Source organism: Miniopterus natalensis, chromosome 19 (assembly GCF_054644295.1).
Source record: "Miniopterus natalensis isolate mMinNat1 chromosome 19, mMinNat1.hap1, whole genome shotgun sequence".
NCBI classification, from domain to species: Eukaryota; Metazoa; Chordata; class Mammalia; order Chiroptera; family Miniopteridae; genus Miniopterus; species Miniopterus natalensis.
The window spans coordinates 19,111,268-19,132,352 of NC_142099.1; the positions used below are offsets into that span (position 1 = coordinate 19,111,268).

General features: G+C 43.4%; 1 protein-coding gene and 1 long non-coding RNA gene across 3 annotated transcripts in view; one reads left to right on the forward strand and one right to left on the reverse strand.

The window, feature by feature from the left end:
* Nucleotides 1–2,392: 2,392 nt before the first annotated feature.
* On the reverse strand, nucleotides 2,393–16,492 carry LOC148090912 (uncharacterized). Its single transcript, XR_015716106.1, has 2 exons — nucleotides 16,133–16,492; nucleotides 2,393–2,611 (listed from the first exon to the last, which is right to left on the reverse strand). It is a non-coding gene; the product is annotated as an uncharacterized LOC148090912 (long non-coding RNA).
* Nucleotides 16,493–17,300: 808 nt separating this feature from the next.
* The window catches only part of RASAL2 (RAS protein activator like 2), a 212,989-nt gene continuing 209,204 nt past the window's right edge, over nucleotides 17,301–21,085 (forward strand). For both annotated transcript variants that reach the window (XM_087827943.1, XM_016205041.2), the window contains exon 1: nucleotides 17,301–17,515. In XM_087827943.1, coding sequence (XP_087684069.1) covers nucleotides 17,314–17,515 — 202 coding nt within the window. In that variant the 5' untranslated portion in view covers nucleotides 17,301–17,313. The remainder of the gene's footprint in view (nucleotides 17,516–21,085) is intronic.

Consider the following 21,085-nt stretch of genomic DNA (forward strand, 5'->3'; position numbering starts at 1 on the left):
AAAAGGGAAAGAAACAAAGCAACTCCAGAAACCTTTATTACCCAGCAGGTCACTAGTGGCAGAGAGGGAGCAGCTCAGTTCTCCAGTGTCACGTGGAGGGAGCAGGCCGGCCTTTGAAAGGCCACCTTTTGACTTGTAAAACAGCAGCTAAGTTGGCCACAGGGGCTTTTTCTGCGAGGAGGAGCCAGGGGCTCCTTTCTGCTGAAAATATTCTTTTCACTGGGCGGAATGTCCTTTTGATGACATTTATTTGGGGGATGTGTAGAGTATCGGTCTTGTGAAAATCAAGCATTCCTGTGACCTGAAAAATGATGCTCATTTCCAAAGAGAGTTTTAGTACAAATTAATGTAATGCGCTATTTTTATTGCCAAGAGGCTGGGCGTGTGAGCTGCTGCTTCGCTTTCCCATTAATGACAATGGGCTGGTCCTCATTCTCTGCAGCCCTCCACCCAAACGTTTGCAAGATCACTGCTCAGGAGTAAAGACTGTGCTCAGGGCAAAGGCGATGCGTTATATGTGGATTAAACCCCTAACCTTGTTATCCTTAGTGCCTTGCTCTGTGACACCAAGATAGAGACCATTAGGCACAGAGGCACTGCCTGTGGGATCTATTCAGATTTAGCCCATCTGGGGAAATAACTTTCTCTGGAGGCAGGACTCAGGTTATAATTTTCCCACTGTGTTGGAGCACTTGACCTTTACTTGCACGCTCAGTAGGTGTCTACTGATTATGCTTTTCTGCCCCTCTCCTAGAGTTGCTTTGGGATATTGGGAAAGGGGGCACAATTCAAGAGCAAATTGCTCTGATTAATATTGTATTTATAGTTCATTCTATCAAGGGCATTTCCCTAGATGCCAGCCTATCTTTCTGAAGACAGAAATACTGTGTCAGTGTCTGTCTATCCCTACAACCGGCAGGGGTAGGAGGAAGGCGAGTGGGGAAGGCGAGCAGTAATATTAGAGAGGGATGCACCTTTATTTACACATGTGTATTTGGCAGCTTGGTGCCATGCATATGTCTGGTCCAGATTTTTTTGCTACTCTGAAACTTCTCCTAGGTCACCTCAGTTCCCTCTCAGGCTGTTTCTCTGGAACATACCCGCCTCTGTTAAACAGTGTTATTCTGCTTCTGTGTCCCCCCTGACCAAACTAAGCATCTGGTGGCACTACTGCCATGATTACAAACTGACTTCTAAACGACACAAGCTTGTGAAGCTTGAACGAAATAAAACCTGGCTGGGGGGATAAATGGTGATGGAAGGAGACTTGACTTGGCATGGTAAACACACAATACAATATACAATGATGTATTATGGAATATTCCACCTGGAACCTATATAAGTTTGTTAACCAATGTAACCCCAATAAATTCAATTAAAAATTTTTAAAAAAGAAATGGAGAAAAAAGAATAGTAAAAGTTCCTAAAAAATCTTGTTTATACTTAATTTACTTGTGAATATTGTTTACCATAAATTATATAAATAGCACTCTTGCTGTTCGAATTATCTCAAATGTTGTATTAATAGACTCTAAATTAATAAGGCTCTGCTGGGTTCTAGCTATTCCATAATTAAACTAGTAATTTTTATCAGCTTAGAATTAAAGTCATTCAATCTTGAAGAAAAACTAAAAATAGCAAAATTACTACAATTTAAGTTCTATTAGGGCATCACTTTCATGATGTTTTAGGCACCATGATAGAAACTAATCTAAAAAAATATTCATATCTTTTTGTTACATGTGTAAAATTTTCCATTTTATGTTGTTTCTCAGCAGGAAAACCTTTTCAGATGTTAAAGGTAATGAAATAAAGAAATGTTTAATATAAAAAATAATAATAAAGCCTAGCTTGTATGACTCTGGCCACCCTCTCCTTGAGCAAAATGAGTGAGATTACAAGTGTCTGTGACACAGGGAGAATGGAGGGCCCAGGAGTCTTAAATTACTGGAAAACATGTTAAAACAGCTTCCTAATGTCTCCTGGATTTTAACAGTCATCTTCGCATAAAGACGTTACCTCAGCGTCAGTGATGACTCAGGAACCTTGAGGTGTCCTGTTTGATTCAGAGACATCCCCCCTCAAGGGAGCGGAACTCCCTGAGAGCTGGGGTAGAAATAGGATGACCTCATTTCCAAAAAGTTCCAAGCGACCATGTTGGTGTCATTTCTATGCACGGTGCTTAGTGTAATGTATCTAATGTTCAGTTTGGGCTTAACATTAAGAATTTTGGTGACAGGTTTAGCTACAAACATTTCCTTTGTTTGCTCATTTCAAAAATATTTAGTGAGTATCTGTGTGGAATTAAATGATACAGTACCTGCCTTCAAAAGTAATAACAGCCTTCTTTTGAACGCTTGCCGTGTGTCAGACACCATTCAAAATGCTTCGCTTAGTTTTACTCATTTAATCGTCGCAACAACTGTATTTGATAGACACTGTTAAGATCTCCACTTTGCAGAGGACAGAGCTAAGACACAAGTGAGCAAGTCGTCTAATGTCACAGGACCAGGATGTTGCAGAGTCTGAATCTGAATCCAGGCGATCTTGCTCCAACAGCCTGAATTCGTAGCCATTGCACTTGATTGCCATGGTCCCAACTGCTTTGGGTCTAAAGACAGAAAACAGACAAATGTGCTATGAATGAGGGAAGTGTAGGAAACCAGAGAGTATTTAAGAAATATATTGACCCCAATCTATCTATCACTGTGACACATTTTAACCAAAGTCCCTGATTTGTATGATACTCAAATGCATGCCTGGAGAAGTATTTCAGCCTAATCCACAACAGGTAGAAACATGAAGACATACATGCTGGTGGAGGAGAGATGTCCCAGAGGAGTTAGCTAGGTGGAGGCTAAGGACAGTTTCTACCAGGGAATCCAGTATCAGTTCAACAAGCGTGGGGGTGGGGGGTGGGGGGGAGAAGTTGGCAAATGAGAACTTAGTGACAGATGTCAAGGCCCTAAGAGGCCAGAGTTAGTAAGTGTTCAATTAATGTTGGTTAGTAGCAGTAATTTTTATTAGAGGAAAAGGTACCTTTCTAGATTCAATAAGCTAAAGAATTGGTTTTAAAAGGTTTTTTACTGGTTTTTGTTTTGTGTGTGTGTGTGTTTTGTTACTCTCATTGACAACCCAACTAAGCTTATAAAAAGTTATACTTACTGAATAGCCATTTTGATTGATGTGCCCACTGAATTGCTCAGTGGTGGATCTAGATTGGCTATGACTACCTTTTGTTTTACCTTCTGTTTATGGAGTTTTTAATAACCCAAAGTCATTCTTTCCAACATTATAGTGTCAAGAGCTGCCAATTCTTCTCTTACCGCACCCTGCCGCTTTCCTGGAGGGGGTTGAAATGAGTGTGTGCGTTCTGCCAGGTTTGAATTTGGCCCCCACGCCAAATCTGAGCTGTGTGACCTTGGGCTAGGTACTTAATGTTGCTGGGCTGCTGTTTCCTGCTTTGTAAAATGAGGCTGTTGGGGGTATTCAATGAGACAAGATATGTAAAACACTCAGCACAGTGCTTATCGCAGAGTAGGCTATCCATAATTAAATGCTATTTTCCGTTTCCTCCTCCCTGTAGGGTTTAATTGCTCCAGTCGTGGTTCCAAATCATTTTGATTATGCCAGCTTATACCATCTGAAATTTATCAGATGGTATTTAAATGCATATGAGTGCCTAGTGATATCTCTATGTTTTATATATTGTTTTTATTCAAGTCTAATCTCCCCCATTATATCCCTGTGAGCAGAGGTTATTTCTTATTCATATTTATATTTTTGTTCCCTGTAGTGCCTAATAAAACGACTGGAACATACTAGTATTTAATATGTATCTGCTGACCTAAATTGAAATCAGAGTATCTGGAAAGGATTGAAACTAAAACAAAATAGGAAATGCTTGCAGTGAAAGGTGAAGTAAATGGGTTTTGGAAGAGGGGAAATTCATATTTCCAGGAAACAAATCATGTGCCCTGTATAGATGTTCATATTACATATCATTCAGTACTCCTCATATACATCTTCAAATTCAATTAAATAACATTCCAGTTCTTTAAAGAGATAATGGTGGCTGGCAGAAACAGACAGATTCATCTTTTGAAAAAAATGTAATGTTTTCATTCACTAGCTTAAATGATATGAACACCTTGTACTGGAGAAATTACACCATTAATCATATTAATGATTTAACCTGTTTCACAGAGTGTTTTAGTTCTATTGTTGCTTAAAAAAAGAATTCTCAGAGAGAAAAAGAATTTGCCATAGAGGAAGTCCGTTTATAGTCTCCACTCAACTAAGAGGACACTCGATAACAGATTCCCGGCAGATCCCTGATAATAGGAGTGGGACAAAGAGCCCGAGGCATTTGACTTTCCTTTCCCTATTGTCTAGTCATGCCTGAATGACAAATATCAACCCTGGATCAACCCCACTATCTGATCCCTCCATGCCCACATCTGTCACTTGGCAGCCTGGGTGGCTGCCTCCTGCTTGGGTGTGCAGAGCTGTGGCTCTTTTTAATCTCCCTGCTGAATGATACTGTCCTTCATTCAATGGTACATGTCCTGTCAAAGCCTGGGTGGAATGATTTGGTTTTGCTGGGTATCTCCCATGTGTGCAGGAGGTGTATATGTCATCTTCATCTGTATTTCTTTTGTTTAAAATAAAAAATAGAAATTCCTGGATGTGAGAGAGACACATCTATTGGTTGCCTCCCGCACTCACCCCGACCTGGGCGTGGAGCCTGCAACTGAATTGAGGGACATGCCCTGGGCCAGAATCGAACCTGGGACCCTTCAGTCCACGGGTCGACGTTCTCACCACTGAACCAAACTGGCCAGGGCCGTTCTCTTGCTTCAGGTTTTATTGCTGAGCTGGGTCCACTGTTCCGGACTCCTCCCACCCTGAAGGTGACTTTATTTTTTCCTCTCAAGGGCCCCACTGTCAGCCTGTGCAGTCTGGCTTCTATTCTGGGGCATAGGGAATAGGGGTTCAGGGAGTGGGTGAAGAGCTCTGTCAATGTACTTTACTTGGTAAAAATTTTTTTAAAGTGAAAGGGTATTGGTTTGTTTTTAGGCAGAGTCAAAATGTTCCCATATCAAAACAGCCACTTCAAGGCAGCCACATCAAGATGTTCCTGGCATCAAAATGACTGTCAAAGCTGTGTGTCAGCAAACTGACTAACAAAACAGCCCGTATCAGAGTGGCTCTACCCTACATTGGCAAAGGGCTCGCCATCAAAGGGATGTTTTCTAGAATGTCAGTGCTGTATATAATAAGATGAAAAGTTGTGTGTCTTTCCATTGATGTTTCCACTTTCAGTTGGAAGCTGGACTTAATAACCAAAAGGAACGAGATGACAAAGAGCCACCGTTCTTTATTCCTAGTGATAAATGCCTTCTGCAAAAGGGAGCTAGGCACAAATTAACAAAGATGATCCTGCTTTTACTGTGGAAATTGGGAAACACCCATACTAATTTTATAATCATGATTTTACACTTTGTCCTCATCACAAAGATCTTTTTAGGTATTATCTATTAAGACTCAGTCAACAAATTTATGCCCATATCAAGGCAGCCTAGGGTGACTTGTTCACTGCTTACCGATTCTATGTTCAATCTTCCAGTACTGGGAGAACCATAACACATGCAGGTGCCCTGAGATGCTGCTTCTTCAGGTTGTACACCCTTTCCTGGAAGATTTGATGTTAGAAACCTTTCTTGACCTGTATCTTCAGGCACACAAAGCTCACAGATTGGGCAGGGTCTTGCACTGGGTGTAAGACTCTCTCCCTAACTTAACTGGCCCACCCCTTCTTTGACTTCCAAAGTATTCATGCTCTCTTGGCTTTATCCTGCCTCGCTGGCCTCTCCTCATTTCTTTTCTATCTGCCTTTCTCTACCTGATCTCTAAATGTTGAAGTGACTCAATGCTCAGTCCTGGGCCCTCTTTTCTAAGAATAACTCTCTCCCTAGGAGGGATCAGTCGACTCTGTGACTTTAGATAGCATCTGTGTGCCGATTACTCCGAATATGTATTTTTAGCCTTAACCTTTCCCAGAACTCCAGATTCTTATATCCAGTGTCCCCATTTGAATGTCCAAGAGGCATCTCAAATGTATAGGCCCAAAGTGGAGCACTAGATTCCCCTACCGCGCCTGTTTTACTCCTAGGCTTCTTCTCCATCTTTGTGACAAAATAAGCTCTGTGGTCATCCCTGACTCTCTCCCCCCCCCCCCCATCTATCTATCTGTGACTGTCTGTCTATCATCTATCTATCATCTATCTATCTATCTATCTATCTATCTATCTATCTATCTATCTATCTATCTATCTATCTATCTATCTATCATCTATCTATCTATCATCTATCTATCTATCTATCTATCTATCTATCATCTTCTATCTATCATCCATCTATCTATCTATCTATCTATCTATCTATCTATCTATCTATCTATCTATCTATCTATCTATCATCTATCTATCTATCTATCTATCTATCTATCTATCTATCTACCTACCTACCTACCTACCTACCTACCTACCTACCTATAGATAGATATCCCATTAGCAAATACTGCTATATTTCTGCCTCTGAAATGTATCTGGACTACATCTCCTTCCTTTCCCCTCCACTGCCAGGACCCTGGTCTAAGCGCCATCACCTCTTACCAGGACCACTACAGTGACCTCTTCACTGGTCTCCCCCTTTCTTGGCATGACTGGTTCCTTCTCATCACTTAGCTTTCAGATAACAGGTCAAGGCTCAAAGACGCCTTTCCAAACCACCTGATCAGGAGCCCCTCCATTTCCCCCCACTTGTTCTTTTATCAACTTACCATGTCAACTTTCTTCATTGAACTTTCCCCAGTCTGTAATTGCCTGTTTCCTTCCTGTTTATTGTGTTCCCTGCTAGAATATAAGCTCCACAGGAGCAGGTAGTTCAACTCTTCTCTACTCAGTCCCCAAGGTTTACCACAGTGCCCAACTCACAGCAGGCCCTTGACAAATATTTGCTGGAAAGAATCAAGTCTTTCCAAAAGAGAAAAATCTTTTTGGGATTCCAGAAGTTTAGGAACCATCAATATTTGCTGTTGTAGAGAAGCATTCCATTCAGATTGGTCATATATCAAATATGAGGAATGTTTATTTAAAGGCATTAGGTTGAGACAGTTTTAAGGCCCAGTTCAGACATAATTTTGTAACAACTCCTCCTTGGTTTGGCCCAAACTGCACACCAGGATGGTGACTCTTTGTGTTGCTTGGTACCCCCTGGTTCAGGTACAAATCATTAGTAATAACTAAAGGTGCTCTTTTACATAGATTTTTATAAAAGATTTAGTTGGGAAGAAATAATCACGTAGAGCAGAATGAACAATATTGAATTTTTAGTTACCTGACGCATAAACACACACACACAATGCATAGGAATGTAGTCAAGGAATGAGGAAATATGTTGCAAACTGGCACAAGAGTTCTTTTTAGGTAAGGAATTGTCTTTGATTAGAACAATATCGGAGAGGCACCGAAGGAGTGGAAGTAGAGGCTCTGTATGGGTTGGGAAGAAACAACAAAAAGATCACAAAATCATTCTGCACAAGCAACTGGGAAACTGAGAAGAAAGAGCGTAAATGAGGAAGAGTGAGAGAAGGCCAAGCAAAAAGTCAGGAGGCTTAACTTCGGGCTGCTGCACACAGAGCAAGGGAATCAGGTTTTCAGGGTTACACTGGCTGCTCCGTGGCAGACATTCTCTTGGGGTCCTCAGAAGAGCCTGCTGCAGGCCGCTGCCTTTCATGAATTTGGGGTGGGAAATGGAGGAGGGGCTGTAATCCACCCTCCGGTCGGGGCCCAGTGAAGACACAGGAACAGCTGCAAGACACAGAATGAAGGGCGGGAGCTGAGAGGAAGCCAGAGACCACACCCTGAGGTCACCAAGGGAGTGGGGAGCCCAGAAAAACTGCAGGGACTTCAGGGAGAGCATCGGTTTTCCCGTGAGACGTGAGGTGAGGTTTCCAGATGAATTTATGTAAACCTCAAGGCGATAGCTGACTTCACAAATAATTCAGGAGCCACTGACACTGTGATTCTGCTGATATTAATCACACCTCCCCATAGTATTAGTGAAGACTGATAGGTAGTGTGTGTTCTCACTTGGACCTCCTTTCATCATTCTATCCTAATTTGTTTGTTTCTACTTTCCCCTGTGGTTTCCTACTCTAATCTACACACTGATAGGTCACTGTGTGTGTGCGTTTTAATTGAATTTGTTGGGGTGAAATTGGTTAGTAAAATTATATGTTTCAGGGGTACAATTCTATATACATCATCTGTATATTGTATTGTGTGTTTGCCACCCTAAGTCAAGTCTCCTTTCATCGTCCCCTTTACCCTCTCCTACATTCCCCTAACCCCCTTTCCCTCTAGTAATCACCATACTGTCGTCTATGAGGTGTTTTTTATTTTTTGGTTGTTTGTTTTTTTTTTAACTTAATCCCTTCACCTTTTTCACCCAGCCCCACCCCCTCCTCTGACAGCTGTCAGTCTGTTCTCTGTACCTATGAGTCTGTTTTCATTTTGTTTGCTAGTTTAGCTTTTTCATTAGATTCCATACATAAGTGAAATCATATGATATTTGTCTTTCTCTGACTGGCTTATTTCACTTAGCATAATACTCTCCGGTCCATCCACGCTGTCTCAAAGGGTAAGATGGGCCAAGAAGTATTCCATTATGTAAATATTTTTTATTCTTAGAGTTAATTAGCCAGAGCAAAACTAAAGAAATAAATTTATGAAGTCTATGTGGTGGGAAAAGCCTAGCAAAAACTAAATTTTAAGCAATAATAGGAAAACCAAATGTTTCTGCAAAGAGCATATTCAATTCAACTAAATTATTCATCTAACTCAACAAATATTTATGTGCCAGATACTCTGCTAGGTCCTCGGACTTCAAATATGAATAAAACCCAATTAGTTCTCTTGATGAGGTCATAGTCCAGTAAGGGACAAATAAAGAAATAATTGCAATACCATATGGTAAGTGCAAAAGATAGTAAATAGTCACGGCATTTATGAGATCATTAAAGACAGACACTTAGTGAAGCCCGTGAAAGGGGTCAGGGGCTAGGGATGGCTTTTTGAATGAGCTGACAGCTGACTTGGATTTTAAAGGATCTGATGGGCTAGTCAGGTAGAGATGTGGAGGGAAATGAGATTTGGGTCAGGGGTAGGAGAGGTGAAGGAAGTGGAGATGTGCCTTTTAGAAAGGACAGGATAGGCAAAGGTGTGGAAGGAAAAAATGCACAGGTTACAGAGGGAACTACAAGCACTTTTGAGTCGGGGAGACAAGATTGTTTTTTATCGATTCAAGAGAGAGAGAACGTAGAGGGAGAGAGAGAAACATAGATGTGACAGAGAAACGTCGATCGGTTGCCTGCTGTATGTGAACCCAAAACCTGGACATGTGCCCTGACCGGGAACTGAGACCCTTCTGTGCATAGGATGATGTTCTCACCAACTGAGCCACACCGGCCAGGGTAAAACACTAAAGGGTTTTAAGGCAGAAAAGGGACATGACAAGGTTAGATATTTAGATAAATTACTTCAGGGGCTTCAAGAGAACAATTAGAAAGGGCTTGCAGTGGCATCTGTGATCGTATGATTATCTGACGTAGACAGAACAAAGACTTGTTAGCAAATTGTTGTTCTAGTTCAGGTAAAAGATGAAGCAAGTTGCATCTGAGGCATGGAAAGTGCGGATGGAGAGGCAGGGACAGATGAGCAATGTTTAGGAAGTTAAACTGTCAGGGCATGGTAATTGATTGGATCTGAGAATGATAGAGAGAGCCTATCAAAGAATTCTCCCTTGGATGGAAATTGTGGGTAATGGATGGGGTCAGGAGCTAAGATTGTGTCTACAGGAGGAGAAAGTAATTTAATGGAAAAGGTGAGTTCTATTCTAAACGCGGGAATTCCTAGGTGCCTTTGAGACAGCCAGAATGAGCCAAAATAAACTAGAACTGCAGGGAGAGTTCTGACACAAAGGTGCAGCATTGGAATTCATCTCCATGCGGGTGGTGGTTGAAACACTGAGGGTGTCAGGTCACTGAGGGAACATGTGTAGAGGGAAGAGCACTGGTCAAGGGAGATTCCAGGGAGAAGAGAGGCCCATAAAGAAAGTAAAGAATGAGATATATCCACACTTGTACATGGATTTTTAACTGTTGAATAGCATTATTTATGATTTTACAACATCCTTCTTAGAAAACTAAAAGTAGATAAAATAATCCTTGACATCAAAAACCTGCAGCAGATATCATACTTAATGTTGAAATCATGGCAACATTCCCTTTAAAGTCAGGAACAAGACATGGCTGCTGTAGCTGTTCCACATTGTCCTGGAGGTCCTAATCAAGGTAGTAAGACAAGGAAAAAAAAAATGGATTGGAAAGAAAGACACGGGAGAGTTTGGCTTTTGAAAAAGAGGAGGAATCACTCATCTCTGAGGCTGAAGGAAAAGATGGGGTAGGGTGGGAATGTTGAAGAAGATCTTGTTCAGGGGCCTCATTTTTTTCTTGAAATAGGGGGCAGAAACATTTGCTGAGAATGAGAGTTGGAAGTTGACTAGGTCTTGAAGAGAGAGGCAAAGATTAGGTATATTTACTGGAGAAAATGGGAGAAGGAATTGATCAAAGTTAAGGGATTGATGGAGTCTCTGAGGACTCATTGAGCTTGAATCTGTAAGAGCATAACACCCTAGATTATGTGATTTTTCTCTAGTCTTCAGATGCTTGAGAAGGAGGAGCTGAAAAAAGCAGACTGTGAGAATGCTCCAGAGTTGATGCACAGGGTACAAGGGAATAGAAGAGACTGGTGCGAGAGTATTTCAGATGAGCAATTATTAGTCCCAGGCAGGGCATGGGACCAGAAGAGTCTAAGAATAAAATAAAGAGAGTGACAGGTTTGAGTTTTCATGCAATGGAGAAATGGCCCCTTTGCTGAGCCACAAACTTAGAGAGAAACTTTGTTCTAAGTAGGGTTGTTGGTACCACTCTGAATTGAGACATAGCTCACATAAGAACAAAGTCCCTACGGCCTCTCCAAAACTTGTGGCAGCTCTCATCACATCTCTGCATTCTGACAGCACCTTTATCCAACAGGAATATCAAAAAGCATTTGCCAAAGGATAATATTTGAAGCCCATCTCTCTCATTTCTATAATCCTAAGTCACTGATTAAAAGGGAAATGCTTCTTGTCGCCGATCATCTTTTTCTTGTCCCCTTAATGGTTTAGTACTTTCTCACTTCGGTTTATCACTATGAACCCTCTCTCATCCCTTGTGCCTGTCACTACAAATCCCTTAATCACCTTTTCCAGAGTCACCTGGAACCATTATTTCATTGTAAATAAAATATTCTATATTCCTAGTATTTCTTCTAGGAAGTGCACTCTCTACTTCTTGGCTTGAAGTAAGGTGTCTCCTTCCAGGCTAGGATTTGCCCTACAAATTCCGCTAGTTGGGGCTGTTCGCTGTCTCATACACTTTTGTTCTGTTGTGCTGTAGAGGGGTTGGGGTGCCTGGGTTGGCATTTGGCTGACCCCATGGCTACTTCCAGAACATCACTTTTCAACCCTCATGCTAAAGCTCAACCTTCTCTTAAGCATGAGCTCCCACCCTCTCCTCCCCCCAGCCACTAATTAACCAACCTCCTGGTCGCTTCCTTTCATTCCCCAAAGAGTTTGAAACCCAACTCAGTTGTCTTTATCCCACCCCCTACCACCATCCTAGGAGTTCAATAATGTAGCTTTCTAATTTTGGGTGCTTCCTGAACCCTGGGACCACCTCCTCCACTCTACTTTAGTTATCTACTTCCCAGGACCACATTCTGTACCTTGTCATCAGTCAGTCATTATACCTCAGCAACCTTAAATTTCAATATCCCACTTTCTGACTACTAGCTTCTAAACTTCTGGCTCCTCTCTAGTTGTCCTGCTAAAGATGTCCCATTATAGACCAATGGGAAAATGACCCCTCCCCCCCAAATAACCTTCTAGATTTCTTATTCTCAATACCAGCAATCAACCCTAATCAATAATGATGAGACATTCAGGAGCTGGCTGCTATGACCATCTTCACCCATATTTAGATGACAACTTCCTAGGGATATATTTTGGATTATTTTTGTCTTTGATGAGTCTTAAAGAGGCTACAGCCATTTTAACTGATACCTTGACACCAAATGAAAATGGGCTAGTGTAGCCTCCACATGCTGACCAATTGTGATAGTATTGCTCTCAGGGTCATATGAGGACAGTGGATTCATTTTAAAAGTCTCTCTTCTAGAATCATTTGGCTCTGTTGTTGTTTTTTATTGCATCTTTTAAGAGCTCATTTAGAACCACAAAACCAAGGAAATGACCAGTTTCTTTGGCTAGAGTGAATAACTTGGTGTTTCTATAGTTACTAAAAGAATGCAGAAATTAATTTGCTAGAGATTACCCCTTCATAGGCTGTTAGTTAATAGATGATTGGTACTGTGTATCCCAGGCAGAGCTGAATTACTCAAAAGATACAGTGGTGTTCACAGCACTGCCAAACGGATGAGCACACAAAAACTCAGATAAAATCTTAAGAGTTTGATATTTGCCATTAAACAAGAGCTGTAGTGGTCATTACTAAAAAAATAAAAAATCAGAACTCTGTTGCTTTTTCTATCACTATGCAATTTTTTTTATTTATATGGGGTGAGGTGAGGCACCATATTATTTTCAGTATTTAGAACCTCTAAAGGTTTTAATTAGGCCCTGATGTCAGGGGCCCTTTGTGGTTCCATCTGAGTGTTTTTACTCTTTTTGCATTCCTGTAGTTGAATGCTGAGGTGAGGTCATTATTGTGGAGGAGCTTTTGCCAAGGAGAAATGACTGGTGGAGGTCTGTTTGTCTCCTACCTGCTCCATTGCTTTCACAAACAATGTTGTCATTGGTTGGTGCAAACAGGGACCTTCTAAAGAACCCATGTCTCCTAAAAGAAAGCCCAAGAAGATTCCTGAGTCTTTCTTGGTATCAATGAACACCTAAGATCACACAGTTTCTAATTTAAAATCACTGTCAAATGTTGCTGTGAGGAGAACCAGAGATCTCTAAGTTTTCTACATCGACCTCAGCTGCCCTGTTTAGAATACTCGCTTCCTTTCTACCTGACCTGCTTCCAGACTTCACTCATGCCATAGCTTTGGTTTTTATCCAACTTCTTTCTACTCAGAATGCAGTGGAATGAATGGCAGCCACCCAACCACTAGAGGCTTGCTGTCCTAGGCTCCTAAACAGAGACTGAGCAAGTAAGGAAATAGTTCCTTTTAAATACAGACCCTTTCTAGGGACTAGGGAATATATTTTCTTTTACTGAATTAGACTCTCCTTAAGACTCAGGATGCAGGATGCTCTCTTGATGAGGGACGGACAAGGTTGAAAAGGGGGACATACTGAGCAATGAGGAACAGCTGAGCGCTACAAAGATAGGGCTGTGCTCATGTATAAATAGAAATGTTGCTGCTACCCTGATGAATCAGACCAGATGTTTCTCTGATGTCTCTGGTCCTTTGGTTTAAAAAAAAAAGTATAATTTTGCTAAAATTATATGTGGGGCCAGGAATGTGGCATAAATGCTTTAAGCTTAAATAATATGTAAAGGAATAAAATTACTGAGGAAACCTTTATTAACAAGAAAAATATCCTTTTAGGGAAGAACTGAAAAAGGGCAGGAAGGAAACAATTTGGGGATAGGGCTGATTCAGGAGATCTGAATTCTAATCCTTCCTCTGGCACTGTTTGTGTGACCTTGGGCAAGGCATGTCATTTTCCTAGGTCTAGGTATGTTTATTTTTTTCAGTGGGGGAGGGACAGGGGAAAGAATGGGGGTTGCATGGCTGGGTTTATTAAATTGATTATTTTAGTGTCTCTTGCAGCCCCAAACATCTAGCATGCAAGCGGGTTTTCTTGCTTGCTGGCTTCTGGTTTCATTAAGGGATTGATATATGAAAGACATTACAGGGGATAACTCAAGGCCTCTGCCCTTAAGATGCTTATTACCTAACAGTAGATATTAGAGTTATACAAAGGACTATATCACAATACATACTGTGATTGGTTCCAGAAGACAGACAGCAAATGCCATGGGAACTCAGAGGAGGTAGAGATCACTGCCAGCTTGGAGGATAGGAAACGACTTGCTGGAGGAGGGCATTGGCATTTGGTGGGAGGTAGAGTGGGAGGAGGGTTTGAAGATTGGTGGGTTTTTGGCAGGCAGAGATGAAGGAAAGGACATTCCTTACATAAGAACAAGCAGAAGCAAGGGGCAAGGAAAGTGCTGGATGTATTTGGGGAACAGTGAGCCATTTGGGTTGGCAGAGCACAGGCAATGAGTCAGGTAGCAATGGTGATTTGGGATCACATTTGGAAGGCCCCTTTAAAGAGCATGCATTTTACTTAGGCGGCAGCAAGGAGCTGTTTTTTTAGTTTGGATGTGGCCTGCTCTGAACTGTTTTAGGTTACTTCACCTCCAGCAGAGTGTAGGATGAACTGGAGGTAGAAAGGCCTAGGGGAAGGAGGACAGCTTAAAAACTAATGCATCATCCTGGTGAAAGCTAACCAGGCCTGAGCTGGGATGGTATCAGTGGGAATGGAAAGCAGGGTTGGATTTAAGCAAGCTAGGGTGGAAGAAAGAATGCAAAGGTGCCCACCGGGTGTGGCTCAGCAGTTGAGCATCGACCTAGGATCCAGGAGATCGCAGTTTGATTCCTGGTCAGGGCACATGCCCGGGTTTCCCACTGAATCCCCAGCAGGGGGTGTGCAGGAGGCAGCAGATCAGTGACTCTCTCATCATTGATGTTTCTATCTCTCTCTCCCTCTCCCTTTCTCTCTCTGAAGTCAATAAAAAAATATTTTTTTAAATGTTAAAAAAAACTCTGGCTCTGTGTAAGGCTGGGCCCTGCAATATCCTAGTTTCAACACATTCCCTGTCCACTCAAGCACTGAAAAGTACAATGGTTTAAACTTGGAAGTCTGACTATGGAGTCAGGTAGTAAGAAATCAGGGTTCTAGATTTTAGAAATGACTAATCCAAATATATCACCAAGCCACATATCAACAAGTTTAACCACAAAAGATTCTGGAGGGAACAAAGTTGAAGTAATTAACCATTATCTTGGAGACATTGCAGGCTCTTTTGTACTGGTAGTTGATTTACCAGGTAACCTGGCTCTTCCTCAGTTTCCTTACCTGTTAAATAAGAGGCAGGGTGAGATTATCGCTAAGGTCACTTCTTGCTTAGAAATACTGTTGCTCTAAATAAGAACTGGAAGTCCTGGCTGGTTTGGCTCAGTAGTTACAGCGTTGGCCAGCTGGTGGACTGAAGGGTCCCAGGTTCCATTCTGGCCAAGGGCATGTTCCTCTGATGCAGGCTCCTACCAGGCAGTGGAGGCGAATGTGGGAGGCAGCTAATCAATGTGCCTCTCTCACAACAATGTTTCTCTCACTCTCTCCCTTCCACTCTTCCTGAAAAGCAATGGAAAAAATACCCTCAGGTGAGGATTAAAAAAAAAATAAAATTAGAAATGCATCCTCATAGCTCTTGATAAGCCCAGATAACACACCAGAACACCATAAAACCAGAACTTGAAAATGTCCCCTTGTAGACCAGTCTCTGCGTAAAGTAGAGAGAAATGGGGGGGAAATACTAAAATCCCCCAAAAAAGTGTAAAAAAGAAAGAGGCAACATATTGTGGAATTTCTGTTCTGTTCTAATTATGTTCAAAAACATTGTTGAAGACCTACTATGTACAAGGCACATAAGTTGTTACTTTCAATTTTTTTACTTTGCCAGCAAGCTCTTAAGCCTGAACTGGTGGAAGCCGTCTTGGGTGGGCATAAAATTTAAGCCAAGGTCAAGGGAGACAAGAGTCTACAAATAGACCAAAAATAAAACGCCAGTGACATCATTAGAGGAAAAAAAAGCCAACATATTGCACAAAGATCAAAGGCAAGAAAAAGAGAAACATGTTTGGTTCATACTGGGCTTCCGAGCAACCCGGCGCTCGCGAGGCCGTCCATCCATCCACACCACACTTCTTACCCGAGCTATTCTGAGCGATGACAAGTCCAGCTCCAGCGCGGACCGGGCTCGGAGCGCGGATCCCACAGCCCACAGCCCCCGACGCCGCTGCCAACTCTCCTCCGGGGAAGGAGGAGTTTCCCCGGGCGCCTGTGAAACAGAACAGCCGCTCCGATCCTTCCTCCAGTAAGAAACGCTGGCTCAAACAGAGAAGCACAGAAGTACATGCATAGGAGGGGAAGGGTGTGACCATGGGAAAGGGAGCTCTCTTTCTTTCTTTTTAAATTTCCCGCACCCCTTTTCCTCTCCGCCTCCCCACGCCGCCTCCACTTTAAGCTTCAGCAGCGGCAGGAGAGACCCGGACCACGCACCGCGGGGCGGCCGCGAAGAAAGTAATTGGAAAGGAGGCGGGACCGGCGCGATGAATACTTCGGCGTTCGATTTCTCCTGCCTTCGGCGGCAGTTCCTCCTCCGCTTCGTTACTCGATTGCACACGCGGCCGGGCGCTCGGCGCTCGATTGCTCCGGCCTATCACCCTGGGATGCCGCCTGCCGCCGCCACCGCCGCGGCTGCCGGGCTTGTGGGATCTGCGGCGGAGCCGGAGCCGGAGCCGCGACGGCAGCGGTGTCCCGAGAGTTAGGGGGGGCGGGCCGGCTCATTCTTGGGGTGAGGGCTGAGGGCACGAGAGCGAGAACCCAGGGCTATCGGCCCCCTTCAGGCTGAGGGAGCGGACACTCGGAGCCCCCGAGGCGGCAGCGGCGGCGGGAGCCGGTCAGAGGGGGCGGCCCCTGGCGGCGACGCCCCCAGCCCAGCCCCGCCGGCCGCGCGGGGTCCCCGGCCCGAGCCCGCTCCAGCCGCGGGAGACGCCGGCCGGGGCGTAGGGAGGCGGCTCCGAAGGGGCTGGCGGGCGAGCCGCCCCTCCCGGGTCCTTCCTCGTCCCCTCCCGGGAGGGACCCACACCTGAGCCCGGACCCACCCCCGGCCGGGGCCACGCTGGATCCGCCTCCCGGCCTGGGTCCCGCCCGCCGGCTGCAGGTGGGCTGCGGCGCCCGAGCCGCGGGCAGTGGGCGGCCGGGAAGGAGGTGAGCCGCGTCCACGCCCGCCGCCGCTCGCCGCCTGCCCCGCCGCCGCGCGCTCCCCTCCCCGCAGGCAGGGCGCGGAGCCGCGCGCCCGCCCCGCCGCCGCCGCCGCGCCCCGGCAGCATGGAGCTCTCCCCGGCGTCCGGAGGAGCCGCCGAGGCGCTGTCCTGGCCGGAGATGTTCCCGGCTCTGGAGTCCGACTCGCCGCTACCCCCGGAGGAGCTGGACGCGATCGTCCCCGTCAGCGGCGCCGTGGCTGGTGGCATGTTGGATCGGATCCTTCTGGAGTCGGTGTGCCAGCAGCAGAGCTGGGTCCGGGTGTACGGTAAGGACCGCGGGCCGCCGTGGAGGCTGGTGTCTCTTACCTTCGCTCAGGCTGGAATTCATTCCCCAGCTAGTTTCAGCCGCGTTCTCAGCTCCCGTCCGTTCTGGGCCGGTTTCCCACGTCCCTTTCCATCCCGGGGTGCATTTCTGACAAGTTTCTCCAGACTAGCCTTAGGGTAGAGAGACGTGACTCATTGTGGTCTTTGGACCTTTTCAGGCACCTGCCCGAAGTTTAAGGTTGTGTTGAGCCACGCAGGACTTAATTCTTAGGTGATTGCTTACAGGGAACTGTCAACAGATCTTCAAGAAGGTCTGATGGAACACGCCATGAAATCAAGTGAACGGGGTTCCTTTTCTTTCTCTTGTTGGAGGCGAGGCTGGAAACCAGGATATTCTGAAAAAGCATAGCCAGAGTATATATTTGCTGGGAAAAGACTAATCTGTAACCTCTTTCTGAACCTCACTCCAAAGGCGACCGCTTAGAACAACTGGTGTGGACTGTTTGAGATTGCACTATTGTTTCTGGCTCCCTTTGTAAAGTGGCTGAGTGGCAAGTTAAAAGTGATGAACACACTAAAACTTTCCCTTTCTTCATTCCTAGTAACCACCTCTTTAATTAAAACTGAATGATGAGATCCTATTAGGGTGAGCCTTGTGGCCGCATTAAAACCATGCTGGTTTTGAAAACACATAGCTCCAGGATTTATATATAGCCTGGCGATCAGGACTAGGCAGCGGATTTCCAAAATATTGGAAGGTCAGGATGTTTGTCACTTAGCTCACATGGACACAAAAGACATGCACAATGTTGCTGAGTCTAAGATGGCAAACTTGAAGCACCTGGGATCAAATGCAATGTTAGGATGTTACGCTGCAGGTATGTGCATCTGAGCCTGTAGTGATCCATTACGTTTTCTTTATTCATCCTTCTGAACAGGGTATGTGTTTTCTATTCAAGAGTGACCGAGACTTAGAAATTGTCTCTCTAGATAGTTCAGCTGATTTCAAGACGTCAGGTCCCTCACTATGAGAAAGACCACAGAGCTAGGACTCCAGAGGTTTGAGTTTTTCTCTCAGTTCTGCCACCAAATGCCTATGTGATTTGGGGCAGATCAGGTCACTTTTCCGACCTCTGTAAAATTCCTTATCTGTAAAATGAGTGGATTGGATTAAATAATCTCTTAATGGTCCTTCCAGTTCTAAAAATCCTGCAGTTCCTATAACCAAATTCTTAAGGATATATGTATGTTCCACTTTGTATTTTGCTTGACATTTATGTGTTTCTCGATGTTATTCTCATTAACTGGAAGAATCCGAGCAAAGAAGTGGGAGAGGGTGCAGGGTCAATCCAGTTCATTCTCAGCCGATTAAAAACTTTCCTGCCTGATTTTCCATCCACCTGCTAATCCCACTTAGCTGATAGCTTATAGCAGAGGTTGATGAGAATCTGAAAATGAGCTTGAATTCGAGTATATATTGTGGTTACAACATTTCCCCATTCTAGTCTTTTTTCCTATTCTTAAGCACTTCTTTGGCATATATTTTTATATGAAGTTAGAGATAGGTCCATGTTACTGCAAGAATAGGTATATATGATAATTCACTATTGCAGTGTCCAAAACTATTCTGCCTGGGTTTTATAGACCTAGGTTAACTATCATTCTCTGCATGTAACCCATAAAAATGTGTTTGCTTTTGTAGTCCATTTTCTAGGGCTGGATTTGTGAGGGGTGTGTGTGTGTGTGTTTTCTTAAGTATGTATGTACATATATACACATGCATATATAGTCTCTGTCTCACACACAGTGTGCATTTCAGTGTCAAGTTGCAGACGTTCCACTACCTTGTAAGTTTTTCATATTCCCTATCAATTAACCAGAAGTTGTTTTTATTTATTGTTTAGAACTGCTACTTTCCTTCCTGTAAAGCAACTCATCCTGGATACTGCTTTGTTGTCTTTAGTTTGATGTAAACATTCCAAAACTATCTGAATGGCTGTTGGCTTTTCTACGTTCTTAGGTGGTTTTTAAGTTGCCTATTGTATGACTCTTTGAAAAGCTTTGAAGTAAAAATAATAGAATGTAAAAAAACAGTTTGAAAAACACTAGTTCATTTTGGTGTCCTTGTTTACTTGTTTGTTTTGGGTGTTCAAAATCCTGATTGTTTTGGGACATCTGGATTCTTCTACACTATTTAAAGAGACTTTGATGAGTGTAGTGTAATGTTTTTAAAAGAAATCCAGAAACTGGGAAACCTAGTCTAGAGTATAAAACTGGGGGTTGAGAACTTGGTTTTTCATTCTGGCTTTGCCACAAATTGGTTGTCTGACTTTGGGCAAGTAATTTTAACTCTGTGGGTCTAAGTTTCTACGTAAAATGTGGAATCTGGAGTAATTGGTATCTATGGTCCATTTTAGCTTTAGAGTTGTCTGATTCTATGGTCTGCCCTATTATTTTACCTACAACTTGGCCTTCCAATTTCAGCCTGACTCTTGGGGTGAGGCATCAAGCAAGCCCCAAATGCATTTAAATCATGATTGTCAGAGGATCCTGGGAAGCACTTTTATCAAGAGGTCAATGAACTCAGTTTTGAAAGAAGGAATGTTGAGGGCAGATGTATATTTGTTTGGAATGTTTTCACAAGATAGGAAGGTGGTGATGGGGATCTTGCTCAGTTCTAGCTCATTCAGTTTTGAGACCTAACCTAAAATAGCCATGTGGATTTTAGGGTAGGGTACAGAATAAGGAGCTGTATTAAGTGCTTTTGGCTTCTGGCTATGGTTCCCATGCTCTGCAGAACACTTATGTTTGAAACCAGTATGCATACAAACAACAACAAAAGTACCATCCACCCCAAAGATGATCTTAACAGAAACTCTTAGAAACAATATTTTATTAGTTTACCTCACAGAATTGGAAGACTAGGCACTGTTTTGAGTTTGCTATTGGCAAGTTGAGATATATATACACACACACACACACACATATATATATGTGTGTGTGTGTATATATATCTACGCACACGTAGATATATATAGATGTAATGTATTGCCATGATTGGAAAACTTTTTTGAAATATGTTCAGAGCTTTATAATAGGTGGATCTATGTTTAGAACACAAATGCACATCTTTGATACTGAGCTAAGAGAAAAATTTATGCTGTCTTCCTTTTCTTTTAGTTGTGAAATGTGTCATTTGTTGTATTTCAGTATAACAATAAGATGTGCCCATGCCCTGTCAAGACTATAAAAATTTTCACACTAGGGAGTCTGTCTTGTTTATCTTTGCATTCCTATCTTGCCACCCCCTTCATTGTCACTGTGTCTAGCAGATGGGTACCTTGCTCACAGTAAGTCAGTGTTTGTTGATTGTTGATCCATCTGTCCTTTGACCATCCAGATCTCAACCTGACTGATTGTATGGGTGGTAGAGTAGCTTAAACAAAGGCATGCCACAAACAGCTAAATATGGATGCAGAATCCAAGAGCATCAAATGCAGAACATTTTTCAGATATTTATAGCCTCAAAGCAAAGTCAATTGGCTGAAAAAGCTCAGCAGGCTAGCAAAAGG